Source organism: Galeopterus variegatus, unplaced genomic scaffold (genome assembly GCF_000696425.1).
Source record: "Galeopterus variegatus unplaced genomic scaffold, G_variegatus-3.0.2 Scaffold1137, whole genome shotgun sequence".
Classification (NCBI taxonomy): domain Eukaryota; kingdom Metazoa; phylum Chordata; class Mammalia; order Dermoptera; family Cynocephalidae; genus Galeopterus; species Galeopterus variegatus.
In genome coordinates this window covers 86,368-101,842 of record NW_007727248.1, presented here as the reverse complement: position 1 = coordinate 101,842, position 15,475 = coordinate 86,368, and the positions used below count along the sequence as shown (strand labels likewise).

The following is a 15,475-nucleotide window of genomic DNA, read 5'->3' as shown; positions in this document are numbered from 1 at the left end:
GGGGGGGGGGGGGGGGGGAGGGCCTATACATTATAGAGAAGCTGTTGATAAGGAAAAAAAGGACTTCTTTTAAACTGCGCCTGATTGTCCAACACAAACGTTCACGCATGGCTAGTTAGTAGGGATATATATATATATACACTTTGAAAAAAATAAATGATACCTTCATTACATATTTTTTAATACCCATAATCCACACCAGGATGCTTTCATCTCACCACGTGAAAAATAACAGTCTCATATTCTGATGGTCCAACCCTTATAAAAACATCTATCCTGATGCTTCAACAACCCTTAAGGATTTAACCATCTCCATGAACTCCTTTAGTCTTTTTATACAAAAGCTTACATCTTGACAATTTTATTAGGTACCCAGAAGAGAGTGAGGAAAGAAGTGGAGAAAAACACTCACTTCAGCTGATCTTTTTTTTTTCTAAATACTAAGGCATATTAAAACAAAACAAAAAAGCTTATCAATAATAGAAACCCAAATGAAACAAAGAACAGCAGCTTTTCACTCTTATTTACCAAGAGACCCTACAAAACAGCATCAGTGCTATGACATGCAACAACAACAGAAAATACCAAATTTTGTTGTAATACCCTGAAACTTACAGGAACTGATTTTTTTTTCAAATGAACATTTGAGTCATTGCATTAGAAAGCTTTCATTTGTTTACACCAAAACCAAATTTGCTCATAATCTTCATGTATAAGTTTCCTCACATTTATTCCCTCCCCCCCAATTTTAGAAGAGCCCACTGATTCTTTGGGCAAACATCAACGAAGGATATTCTGTGATCCTGAGATCTTAAGTCTCCCCAACAAAGAAGAATACATCCTCCTCACTAGCCTTCCTTAGAAAAGCTCACAAAAGGACTACAGAATGGATTCATTCCAAATATGCAACGACTTTCTGTCCCAATGGAAAGACAGACTGAGAAATTAAGGAATGAAAATTCCATTTTCACTTCTCTAGTTCAGATTACAATTGAAAAGTGTGTTTGTGCTGTGGAATTCCTGACCCATGTAAAGAATCAATAAAGTCCTTTGCCCAACGTTGGTTAACAGTAAGTAAAGAGGACTTGAGTGGGCTCATCTTCACTTCCTGAAACCCCACCACCCCTGCCTTCAGCATTAAGGATTACAGTGAGGCATTAGATTAGAAAGTGAAGTTACTCACCATGGAGGAATCACTGCTTCCACTCCCGATCGGAGCTCCCTCAGCACAGGTTGGGAGGTGGGTAGAAAGTTGACTAGCCCTGCCCCCATCTATGACATCACAATCTACCTCATAAAAGGTAGTGAAAGTGCTCTGAACTCCTGTCTGATTTCCGAGAGATACAGAAAAGAGAGTGTGAGGGAGAGAGCAAGAGAAAAAAAAAAAAAAGTACCCTACTTGGGAAGGGATTAGGGAGGTGGAAGAGGGAACGGGTAATTGGGAGAAAGAGGTTTACGAAGGAATTAAGTGCTGAAAGAGATATGTGCGGGCCTTCTAGACATTAAGCAGCCTGGCCATTTGAATTCTTCATTGACAATTGAACAGATAAAGGGACCATCTGGGAGGAGGATGAAGCAGCATCCTGCCTTGACAGGCATTGTAGGGGACACTTATAGTAGGGCACAAGGGAATGACTCCTCTATTTAAAGCATTGAATCTCACCAAGAAAGAAAGCAAGGGCTGCAGCTCTTAAAGCCTGGAATGGTATGTGGGGATCCCAGATGGCTTGCGCTGAGGTTCCATCGCCCTGCTGTGTTGCCTATGTCAAGCATTCGGCCACAGCACAAATAGCCAGCACATCGTACTAAAGGGATACTTACCTCTCTCATTGGGATCACTGAAGGACTAATACATTCATTGTTGCTATAACTGCAACCCTTTTTACTCCTCCTCTGTGAACTCCAGGATGGGTTGTATGAGGGGCATACATTTAAGAGAGAAGCCAATAACCAATGCCTACCTTTAGAATCCTTTCTAAAATTTTTCTCTTCATTATAAAATATTACTGACAATCTTGACTGTGTGTGTGTGTATGCAATATAATATACATCTAAAAGGGGAAGTTAGAGTCCATCTTCATAAGAAAAATCAAATAGCAAAATTTCTACAGTTATAAGATCTCCTGCACTGCCTCTTTCTAAGGTCGAGTTTATGTGACCTAGTGATGCTAACAGATGAAACGTTTTTGTCACAAGCAGTTCTGTTGTAGTAATAGCTTTAACGTCTGAGTCCAATTTTTACAGGAAGTCAGACAAGATGTGAGAATAATGTGTAGAGCACTACAGTTTTATTTTTAAAAATGTAGATTTAGAAGTTTAAAAATATAAAATACTCAAAGTAGTTGAGTGGGTATTATGGCAAAAACAAAAGTAATAGGTGATATTGAAAAGCAGGCAGGTCCTGAAATCATCCATATAGAAGCCAGACCTTTATCTGCCCAGTAAAATATGTGAAAAGTAAAACCATCTCTTTTCACAGGAAATATTTTAGAAAAAGTTTCAAAATACTAGCTTGCAATCCATGGCATCAAAAATGGATAAAACTCAACGTCTGTTTCCATATGCAGATAAACAAAATTCCCAATTTGGGATTATTTTCTTATGTTTTAAGCTAATGTCATTCTCTTTCTAATCCTGTCATTCTTAGTTTACTTAATAAATGTATTACAATAGTCACAATTTAAAATTAAGCAAAATTGGCAGATTAGAGAGCAATTTGAAACACAGTAACTACTAAGTTCAAACCGGTATGGATTTGGCAACATCACTCCCATCTTTTGCTTTGAAATAAATGTTAAAAACATTTAAGGAATGTCTTTTAAAAATTAAGAAAAATCATCTAGCATGTAAAAAGAAAGAAGGGTATTTTTCCTGTTTTTGATTTTTCTATACTTATTAGAGGAGGCAATGATATTCTGCATGTTTTTCTTGCTGTTTTACTTATTCTATTTCTGTTTTCTATAATTCTAAATCTAAACTCAAATTTAATAATAAACAGCTTTTATTGTATGAGATCTTACAAATAATGGCCCTAGGTAGTTTTATTTTCTCTCAGTTTTTTACATATTTGATCATTGACTAGTTGGCTTATCCTTGTTTTATAATTTATCACAATCCCATTTGGTTGTATAAATTAGGCATCACCCAATTTTCTCATTGTAGGGAATGTGTTAGTCATTTACCATTATTCCTCAATTTCAAAAATAATTATTATGTATTAGAAACTTACTTGAATCATCTCACCTCTCAAAAATTTTAAAGGTCATTAAGATTAGTGATGCAGTTGTCCATTATTCTGGTAAACATCTTAATATTTTTACTACCCAACAAAAAAGGTATACTTCTCTCAACATTAAAATATTAGAAAAATTGGAGTTTTTAAAATATTCTAACAATTTAAAAATATTTAAACATTTTTCAAACATTGTAATACAACAAACTAAACTTATAATTTATTGGTATTTCTTATTAATTACCTATTGTTTATTTGGAAATGGAGCATAACTTCAGGAACCCAATGCAAAACTAGGCTGCATCAAAAGGATGCAGAGTGGTGAACTGTGCTGACCTTTTAGGTGAATTTAGTATGATTGATTGTGATAATGCCTTTAGTTATGGTATTAGTTAAAATGTCAAAACTTTCCTTGAAACAGGATGAAATGCCAAGATCAGATCATTTCTGACTCTTCTTAGGATCTAACCTCTTGACATCGTTCATAAAAGTTAAGTCTTACTGCAACTATGGATCTGCTGCATACTTCCATGACATCACATAAATGGATGAGTAGCTCTTCAAGACAAGATATGAAGTGACTGCAAGATTTTAGTGGTCAAGAGACTCCATTATTGCAGTCAGCTATAATTTTATTCTGACCAGAGACAGATAGGGCTGGTTTCAAGTTTTTGTTTGTTCAGGGTAAAAAAAAAAAAATTGGTTTAACTTCTTAGTACAAAAGATTGAGAAAAGTCAGGTGGAATAATTTGTAAATTTCCAAAGAGTAATCTACAGATGCATTTACAAAGTAATTCATCATGGAACCACGATCAGGCAGTTTTCAGGCAAGTTAGCCAAAATGTTATTACTGAAGAGAAATACCTCAGTAAGAGTGTCTCTGATAAAGGTTGATAGGTTGGGGGTTCCTAAATAAAAAGATCATGTTTTGATTTTGTTTTACAGTAGTGTCTCATATACAGAAATTTGGGCTGAAAAGAGTACATGATTCTTAGAAGACAGTGCTGATTGGCACTTCTCCAGGACATTCTCTCAGTTGCAAAATAGATTTGCCAAAGAAAATGAATAAAAGAGGTCAAGAGACAGGTTGTACAGATTTGACAGAACATCCAGCCAGAGTTCCAGTCAAGTTCATTACCAGTAAGGTATCTCCACAGATGGAGGTATTCAGAGAAAAGTAATAAAACAAGACAGACTATTGATGATGATTAAAGAAAAGATGAAAAGTTAAATTAAGAAAGCTTGCCTTCAAGAAAATAGGATTAGGATGGAGTATTTGAAATATATTCATTGCCCAGAAGGCAAATGACTATTCAAGATAGAGGAAGACAATGTGTTCTGAAGTGGTAAAAGAAATCTGTGCAAAGAAAACTCCACATTGCCGATCCGGAAGCCTTTCCTATTTGTAAGATGCATGAGCCATAATGTGGCACATATTTCTCTTCTAAGGGCTGTGATCAAAGCCATATTTTATAAATCATTTAAATTAGGATAGAGAAAGCATTTGACAAAATAATCTGTAGGGACAGAATGTAGACGACAGTAAGTTAAACACATTTATTTCTAGAATGTAGTAAACCTAGAAAACAGTGAATGCACAGAGATAGCTATCAACAGATAATCTCTTATTCTAGCTGAGGATCCTAAACATTTCAATCAACTGAGAGACTAAATGGGAAAAAATAAACATAGAATGCACAGTCTAACAAAAATAAAATGAACAGAAAAATTTATTCTTTTTATGAAAATTAAAAAAGACTGAACGTCCTGACTCAACCAATATTTATCACTGTGCCTTTTGCATAGTAGGGATGCAATAGAAATGTTGAATTCAATGAAACAAAATATTTTTACGTTATTAAGAAATAAATGCAACTCTTCAAAGCCCTGGTTGTTAGTCTGTCATTGGAAATTAGGGATAACTTATGGAAACACTTATCTATTTTTGAAAAATATTTTCAAAATTTTATCAAATCCAATGAATTAAAACAAAAACAAAAAAAACCTGTCTCAGTTTTGCTAGGTGGTCTCTATTTCCTTTATTCTCGGCCATTTGAGGTAATAGAAAGATGTTGAAAATCAACAAGGAGATTCCCAGATAATCTTTAGTGTATGATTTTAATATCCATACTCTCTTTTTCTACCTATTTATATTTATTTATATAACTTATTCACATTTTAACTTTTTTCTTCAATAGCCTTCAGTCCAGGAAACCTTAGGATACGACCAAGTAGGAATCAGAAAAAAAGCACGATAGATTTAGGTAACAACTCTAAATAATCTATTTCTTGACTAGAGTTGACATGTCCAGTGTATACATAAAAATCAGAAAGCAGGGGCTAAATTCACAGATACCATCACTAAATAAGTATTCACTTAACACTCTTATGCCCTATAATTATCTGGTTCAAGTAAATAGTATGTCTAGGTTTGCTCTTACATATCCAAAACTGGTTGAAAATGGGGGGAGGTGTTCTAAGACACTTCTCTGAGCATCACTTACTTAAAACATTATTTAAAATAATATTTTTAAATTATTTAAAGATTGTTTAAAATAAAGAACACCTTAGAATGAAATCAGATAAGTATCACATATGGACAAGTATTAAAAGATAGAATACATCTATGGGGAAGCTTTATAAACCACTCCTTAGAAAATAGGTTTGCCTGGGTTTCCTGCATATCCCAAGACACGTGCAATTATCTCCCCTTGTCCAGGTACCTCCTATGTGTCCAATTTCCAAGTTTTCACAAAGTATTACTGTTAACTGGCTGCCAAATAATCTTTAGAATTTTAATTGAAATTTAAGACATTAATTGATGACAGATTAAGGTATCAATTATTTGCTCTACTTCTTTTAGAGACTCCCCAAACTTGAAACATTTTGAGCCACTAATTTCTTCTACTTACAAACAATAATACCCTCAAACTAAAATAGAAATAGCTCCTCAGCCCACAAGTTCAGGAGATGCAAACAATCCACCGAGCTGATCGAATTTAGGTCAATCCGTGTCTCCAGTTAAGGTAAAAAGAGTTATTTGCTTGGTTCAATTCCCAGCTTTGCCACAACAGAGTCTGTTTTCTTATTTTAAAATAAGAGCATTGGAACATACTCTTTTTTTTTGTACCAAAAATAATTCACTAAGATAACAAACTGGTTTTATTCCATCCATGAATAACTGAATTTTTAAATGAACAGAATTGATTATACTGGTAATTTTAGGATCACTGTCACAGAGTATGTAACTAAAGAGCCACTTCTTATAGTGGAGCATTATACCATCATCCTTTTCACAGGCCTGCCTAAATTCAGAGTGAAAACATACATGTGCAGGTACAGTGCACAGACACAAAACTTCCTATGAAATCCCACACCCAGGGAGATTTTTACTTTTCTTACTAAAATTCCTATTTCCCATTTTTCTCAAAAATAGTAGTCTTGAATTGGTTACATGTCATTTTTATAACCCTGGAAGAAAACATTTTCACTGAAAAACCACTTAAGGTTTATTCCCTCTGAAGGACTGTATGATTTGGATTGTGCACACATCAATGACCACATATACTAATATGAATGTAACTAAGGAAAACTTAATGCAGGAATCAGAATTTAAGTGGTTATAGTTTTACTAACGTAACGGATGGGGGGCTAGGAAGAAGGATTGAATCATGCTACAACCGTTTATTACGAGCAAAGTCTGTACCAAGAATTACTGCCATTCTGACAAATGATAAATATCTGTTTCATTTTCTTACTGTCACAGTATCTCGACTATCCCTACTAACGTAACGGATGGGGGGCTAGGAAGAAGGATTGAATCATGCTACAACCGTTTATTACTAGCAAAGTCTGTACCAAGAATTACTGCCATTCTGACAAATGATAAATATCTGTTTCATTTTCTTACTGTCACAGTATCTCGACTATCCCTCCATCCAGATTTATAATCTGAAATTTGTTTTAAATTACTCTTTCTAGATCTGGATACTCCAACTTTCCCTAGATCAGGAAAGTCCCTTAAGCTCAAGTACTTCATGGCCTACCCTCTGGAAGGTCTAGATAAAATTCTTTAGAACTACTGTGAATTCCTTGAACACATACCCTTTTGTTCAAATGAAGCACAGAAGTGCATTCCAAACCCAAATTATATTAGCTAGCAATTTAGATTTTTTTTTCATTACTGCTACACTTTGATCAGTGGAGATATCAAGAATTGACTATAGACAGAATCAGAAGATATAAGAAAGACTCCAAAACAAGTGTTGCTTAAAATACAGGTCTGCACAATTAGATGCAATGCTTGTTTCAATGTCTATTTCATCCCATTACAAAATACTGACACTTTTCTTTTTTAGAGAGGGAATACAAAACTGTTCAAATAAAATGTAATTCTCTACAAACCACATTTTATGTACATACATATATATGTAATTGTACAAATACATTTCACATTTTCCACATTTTCTTTTCCCTAAATTGTACTAGATAAGATAGGTCAAAATTGTCAACCGCCTATTTAGATCTTGACTATTGCTTATTGAGGGCCTGAGAGACTAAATGTCAAATCAAGTGTTTGTGTGTATGCATGTGTACACATTTGTATCTTTGATTATATGCCAGTGTCAGGTAGTATTGATTTTAATATTTTCAGTTTCCACTATTTTTAGAAATGTTTTTCATTTATCATTATGAATATTCATGTTGATTTTAATTAGGGTCCATTTTTTTTTTAATGAAGTGAAACATGGGCAATAAGAATGACTGTAATTGACCTCTTATTCTCCAACTTTCTCTTTACCAATTCAAATTCTACCAGCGTCACAAACTATTTGCTCACCTTGTCAAACTTCTCTCCAAAACCCAACTGAAAGGGATTCAAATTTGTAAAGAGAGATTTACATAGCAAAAAACAAAAGCACATGTCAGAGCAAGTTTCTCAATCCCTCAGAGACAGGTCAGGGTTCCATTCAATCAGCCTGAGGACTAAGGCAACTAGCATCCCTCACCTCCAAACTCTGTGCAAATATTTTGTTGGTATGAGGAAAGACATTTATATGTAACAGAATATATTAAAATTTGTACCATTTTCTTTGGAGTCAGCTCTAAGTTACATTCAAGACCCTCTATCTCTCTGAACTGAACATCAAATTCCTATTCAGAGCAGGGTTATTACTCTTGTGTTCTGGTTTCATTTCATTGTTACAATGAGGCTCCTGTTGTATTTGAACTTTTTAAAAAAATTTAGGTCAACTTAGTAAGTTTTATCAGAATTCTTAATGTTCAGTATGTATAATTATAATCCTACATTAGTGTTGCCAAAATGTTGTTCAGAATAATGCACAAAGTATAAATCTTTGGGTAGCTAAAGATAATCAAAGGACATGGAATGATTTTTATTTCTCCAGATCCATGTGCACGATTCCATTTTTAACGTTAGAAGTGTCCATTAAGTCCTCTGAAACGTAGTGAATAAAAATTAGTAAAACAACATGATAAATGTCCAGGTAATTCCATATAATCAAAGGACATGGAATGATTTTTATTTCTCCAGATCCATGTGCACGATTCCATTTTTAACATTAGAAGTGTCCATTAAGTCCTCTGAAACGTAGTGAATAAAAATTAGTAAAACAACATGATAAATGTCCAGGTAATTCCATACAATGGCATTGGAATTTACTTGTATTCAAAATAGTATTTACGTACTTTTAAAAAACTCTGGGTCAACTTTTCTCCCATGATTATATAATGCTGTCACATTTAACAAACATTACCTGCCCTAAACTAATTTATGATATGCTGTGGTTAACTTTCTTTTTCCTTTGTCTACCTTTCTTCCTTTATGCCTCTTTCCTTCAACCCTCCCTCCTTCCTTCTCTTTATTTTCTTCTCTCAACATTCCTTTTTCCAAGAAATATATAAAATGGCTTAAGACTTGAAATAATCAAACGCTAAGCTAAGCAACCAAAGCCAGTTGATAGACTAGCTGGAAGTTCGATCTTCTGAAACCGTTTCCTCTACTTTCACTTTGACATTTCTATCATTCCATGATTTATTATTCTTTTTTTCTTTTCCATTACTCCCTTAGCAACCAGGTTGAGCTGAATTGGCTCACAAATGCAAATTCTACTTTGAGATTTAGTAAGAATAGCACCTTTAGGTTACTGAGAAAGATTGAAACCAATAATTTAAAAAAACTGATTGCCAGCCAGAAAACAAATGCTGCTTCTTGGACAGCAGTTATATGAATGAATACACACTATGTCCATCCTGGACTGCTCTGTTCCTCTTGTTCCCCATCCTCACACATAGAGAACTTTTGCACCCGTTCCCGTGCAGGACCTGCTCAGTTCTTCTTCACCCCTGGCCAAGAGCAGACACAACACTAGAGTCCTTTCCCACTTTGTACATATAGAATCACATAAAACAAACACGCTGACATGATACATAACTGTGCATTTGGTTTACCACGTGTTCATCACGCCAGCATGAGACTAAAAGCATGGCTCTCCATTTTGAAATCCAAAACACTTTTCTTAGCAAAATGGAAATAATCTGTCCAAATCTCCTCTGTTATGGTTGAGACTAACTTCTAACAAATATAACTTTCTGGGGGCTTTTATATATTTCAGAGAAGCCACAGCTTTGAATCCCATGTATATAAACACAAAGGGAAAAAGGAAAGAACACTGAAGTATTTTCTTTTAGATTGTGCATTAAACTACAATGATTTTTCCTGACAAATATAGCAACTTTGTCAAGCCAGACAACAAAATGAACGGGGTCCAAAGCATGGGTGCAACTTTCTTGGCAAAATCACTGAAAGTTTGTGTGTATGGGGTCTCACATTCTTGACTCTGTTAGAACTTTGAGGGCACTCATTTGTGGCTATTTTGCACAAGCATATTGATTTTTTTTTCTCCATTGGTCATCAGTGAAGGAGGATGAAGAATCAGATGGAGGCAGAAGTGGGAAAGACAGCAGACTACAGATGCAGGTGTTGCACCAAACAGCAATCAAGCTTGAAAAAAATCATGAGAAAGCCAAGAGCAGGCTCATAATTGAGCAATATACAGCAAACTTTTATAATGCATTTAATTCAGAATTATTATGAAGTTGTACAACATTCCTCTAAAAGAAGCCTTCTCCCATGCAAGGATTTATGATCTCTGCCAGTAAGACTCAAAGAAAGAAACACAGGCTTCTTGACAGTGTTTTCAATCTCAAACACCTCCACAAATGCCAACAGTGCAAGTGATAAAAGCCAGTGATGGTTTAGACTACATCTAAATGAGGAAAAGACAATGGAAATGAAGTTCTGGAAGCAGTGATGAACCATGGTTACTGGGAGGATGACGGAGAGCAGCTCTGCCAGTAGTATATCGCCCAGATGAGGTTATGGAGTCTGAGATCCACAAAGATACTTTGCGCATCCATGTAAATAATAAGATTTGGAAAGTAACAAATGGAAGCACACAAGGCAAGCTGAACGAAAAGCACTCAGTTCCACAGGTGCTATACAGATGGACATGAAATCTGAGTGGCATGGGAAACTAGACCATCAAAGCTGAAGATAAGAAAAGAAGCAAGGGAGATGCAATGTTTTGATCTTGGCGAAAGAACCTTGGCAATTACCAACTTGTCAGAAAGGACACACTGCAAGACCGATTGCTCTTGGTTGCTGAAGAATGTTGAAGCAGGATCATTTTGGAAATGCAAAGAGGTGACTATGCTTTGGAAAGAGGCACAAAATAGCCAACTTATTGTGCTCTAGGTAGGGCTGCATGGAACGGGCTTTCCAGATGGTATCTCCATGCAAGCCAGATCAGTTCTTTTCCCAGCTATATATTCTGCAAGTCACACAATAAAGGAGCTAAAACATTTGAGTCCAAGAATGATTTTTCCACATATTTTTACCAAATGGTCATATTTCTGAATTTCCAGAAATGGCTTTAGGAAGGAGTGAGCTTCATGACCAGTCTGATTTTGATAAGGTATTCATCATGTGGATAATGTTATATGCCTGGTAAGTTCACACTTAAAATGGCAGCTGGATAACTGGGAAAAGAACTCAAGGTGGCAAAGCCACGCTTCTGAACTTGCAAATAATTTACAATAAATGGCACCCTGTATTGAGAGAAAGGGGTTAAGGGAGGAAATGAAGCCAAGGTGAAAAACCTCAACACATTCATTTGGAAATCTTGCCAAGAAATCGTGATTCTTCCAAATATTCATTGAACTTATATCTATGCATTTGATGAAAATGGACTAGATAATTATATTTTCATGAAAAGGGAAACATTGGAGTGATTGAGCAAAGAATATATAATTGTTAGTGTTTGACAACTACGTTAGTTTTTGGCAACAGCACGTCAACCTGTATTAAAATCAAACATCATCCGGCTTTTAAGGGTTACTGATAACCTAGTATGCATTGGAACCTGATGAATGAATTCCTGTTGTTTTCATCATCTCTAACATGTGAACACAATCCACACATAGAGAGGCTGGCTCCTGAACAGAAAAGGAAAATTACTAGGACTAACAAAGGGAAGTAGACTCACAATGAGTAAATATACAAAAGCTCCAAATAATTATAATAGTCGTAGCCTGGCAATGAGTTTCCAGACTATGAAATTAGTTTTCTTGTGAAGAATGGAGATTTTACAAGGCTACTATAAACACAGGGTAATTGGAAAATCAAATTGCTCTTTGTGAGTTATTGTAAGGTCTGGAATAATGGTGATAACATTTATTTTAAAAAAAGCTCCCTATGAATTAGTTTAGTTTGGTGATTTTAGCAGTACTGTTGCCAAGAATGCTTGCCTTGGAAGTACAACAGTGGGAACTTTACATTGTGGAGCCCAAGTCCCGGCTTACCCCTGACACAATGAGCTCTCCTCCCAGATTCTGCACTTCCGCCTTCACCTTGCTGCAGATATTAAGCTGATGGCAATACAAGGCAATTCGTTGAAGGTAGGCTAATAAATCCTGCTTACATGCTGAATCAGGACACTATAAAACATTAGAAAAGTGATCTCAATTAGTAAGTGCTCTTCAGTTTCTAACACTTGCTATATAAAAGCTGCAGGAAGAAAAGGTTTCAGTGTCATATACCTTAATTATATTCATTTAATTTCATTTCTTCGTGGTACATTTTAGAAAGACAACAGCCAGTAGTTTAGAAAGGTTAGTTCTACTTTGATAAAATTGTATAAAAGAGAATACTGAAGATCTTCTAGAAAGCCTGATTGGGGCTTCTGTACCTGTATATAAGTATTTTTACCAGTTGTCCTCTAAACTCTTAAGTAAAAATTCTACAGTTTTCTTCAAATTTCACTATGTGAAAAGTTATTTTAATGCAGAGAAGCAAAGCAATGGATACTAGAAATAAATTGTTCCGTATAGCAATATCTCTGTCATAGCATAGGAGAGAGTTTCAACTCAATTAGTTGAAAAAATTAGTTTGTTTTCTTTGTTTTTCTAAAAGATGCATCATTCCCCAAAAGAAGTCTATCACACTTCCTGGATTTTTATATTTATCAAAATGGAAGCAACATAATAAACTTTCTTTAAATGAGAGACTCTGAAATGGTCTACGACCACTGTACGAGAAGTGGATTTGACAGACTGAATTTGCAGCCAGTTGAAATAAATTCATTGAGAGTAACAACAGAGCCCTTCAGTGGATGCACCCACGCCCACTGTGGCTAGGGAGTTGGAATTCTCACTGTGACTTAAGGAGGTACATGTCCATCAGAGCTTGCTGAATACTCCCACCAATATTTACATGATTCCCTAAAACATTTCTGAGGCTTCAATGCCAATGGCTACCGAACAATTAAAATATTTCTATTGCTGTCAAAGCTTCAGCTTGAGCTCCTCCCAGGCCATTTAATCGTTGTAGCTCAATTTGGCACTTGTTAAGGACATCTAATCAACAGATTATTGGTGAAATAGTGTAAGAAGTAAATACCTACAGCCAAAACTGAAGTATTGTATTTAGAATAAGAGCCTGGGAGAAAGCCTGGGAGCTAAATTTCCTTCAAGTTCAAGAAAGAGAATTCTTTCATCAATACTTTGAAGCCAGTGGTTTGCACAACATTTATTGAATAAACAATAAAAGGGTCTCTTTTATACGTAACACTTACCACCGGGGTATTTTTTTCACTAACTGCATTTATCAAGAAAGAATCCCACAGAGAATGTTTTTAACGTCCTTCAAGTACTCAGTACTGTAATATTTATCCTACTCCTGAGACCCATATACTGAAAGGAATTGACTTTAAAATGATATCTCCCCAGAGGGCTGACAAAGCTTTTGTTACAAATACCTTGCAGCAAATTAAACTGAGGGTACTATCTCAATGGAACAGTAATTAAAAAATGCAACAGTCCGTAAAAAGTTTATATTGCATGCATATCTCAAATCTTCATAAAAATATTTTCAGGTAAAATAAAGGCAAACAATCCACTCCTGGGAAACGTTCATTCTATTCTACTATTTAAACTGAAGCAGTTAGAACACACATAAAAAGGCATGATGAACCAAAAAAAATAACTCTTCTACCATGGAAATAGGTGCAGAATTTGAGAAAGAAATGTCCTATTCAGAGAAAACATTAACACAAATGGTAGGTTATTTCACAGCTAATGAAAGGTAGAATACCACAGATTAGGTTTAAACTTTATCTGTTTATTTTTAAAGTCATCATGAAATATTATTTAAGTATTGTGACAATCTCAAAATAAATCTAGAATCCTGAGATATGCGTATGTGTTCTGTTTTCCACATACCAAAACTGTTTGGGGATATGCTTCACCCTGCATAATTGTTGAAAATAAAGGTCCAAAAATGTAAAATAAAATAAAAAAAATCACAAACAAAACCATTGAACTTTTGAGGAACCTAAATATATTGAGAAATATTTTCAGCCATACTTTCTAAACATATTGAGGAAGTACAATGGAAAAGTCATTCAAATTCCATTCATTTTCACTCCTGGGAAGTTCTTCCTAACGAGTTTTCTCAGAGTCGCCCTCCAATCTCTGGTTACTCCACACATGCAAACTCCCTCCAACATTTGCAGAAAAGAATGTGTCATTCTTTCATGATTGGTGATATATTTTTTGTATGCATATTTTCAAGTAGGTTCATTGACTCTCCTCTCTTTCAAATGAACTTTCTGGAATATATAATGGAAGATATATGCTGTGAAGCCTGGAAGTTTATATTGCCCTGAAATTAGCAATAGCAATGGTTTGGTTCTCAACTTCTACAAATTGTGGAGAGTTCTCAAATTACAATAATATTAATAACGTTATCTCAACTAGTGAGTATTTCTTAAAAATTAAAAAAAAATTCCTTTAGGTTACCCATCATAAATGTAAATATAATTAAAATGATAATCTGTCAATTCTTATTTTAAAGGCTATTCTAATAGTTTAATCATCTGGGTTTTTTTTAGCCTTTACAAGATGAATAAATTGGGTATTGACCTGAAGGATTCTTGAGCCAGGGATATGAAAGGTAGCAAGTGTTCAGGGGAGGAACCCCAATATTAAGGAATGAGGGAGGAAAACTGTAATAATACAAAGACTCAAAAATCATAGGAGACTAGGGCCATGGATGGAGAACAAAGCAATCCTATATGTTTAAATATGTTCAGAGAGCATCACTGTATTGTAGTCTAGAAAGCAAATTCATGTTCACGAATATTCATGTTTCCATATGAATAATTGCATATGTGAGATTTTTATTTCAGCAACTTATTTTATATATCAAGATGTAGTCCATTTAAAATGACTCAAACTATAAACCACTGTTGCTTAAAGGGATAATCATCAGTTATCTGGAAAAGTCTATTGCCTAAAGTACCCTTACAAGAACTAAAACATGATCCCAACAAGACATTTATAACAAGATTTTAGAGTTTTAATCCAACCCAGACAAAATGAAAAATGTGGAAATAAACTCGAACATTCGAAGTAAGAACTATTTTAATATCCTAGTTTGTATCCTTGTTTGGTTTAAAAGATCAAGAGATATTCTGAGAATTTCATTTAGCCCTTTGAGTCTGAGTTAAACAAAGCTGAAATCTTAAGGTTCTTCATTATATGGATTAATACCATTTATGCTACAAGGTAAATTAGTATGAAGTATGAAGAATATCATTATAGCAAAATCAATATTAAATAACAAGAGGTAAAGTTTTGCTTTCGTACTACCACATTATAAAA

The 15,475-nt window shown here is 34.8% G+C and overlaps 1 protein-coding gene across 1 annotated transcript in view; it reads right to left on the bottom strand.

The window, feature by feature from the left end:
- The window catches only part of CTNNA2 (catenin (cadherin-associated protein), alpha 2), a gene marked incomplete at its 5' end in the record, with an annotated part of 100,964 nt that overhangs the window by 23,237 nt on the left and 62,252 nt on the right, over positions 1–15,475 (bottom strand). The window contains 2 exons of the mRNA XM_008575116.1: positions 1,184–1,327; positions 12,116–12,250. Of these exons, the coding sequence (XP_008573338.1) occupies positions 1,184–1,327; positions 12,116–12,250 (279 nt within the window). The remainder of the gene's footprint in view (positions 1–1,183; positions 1,328–12,115; positions 12,251–15,475) is intronic.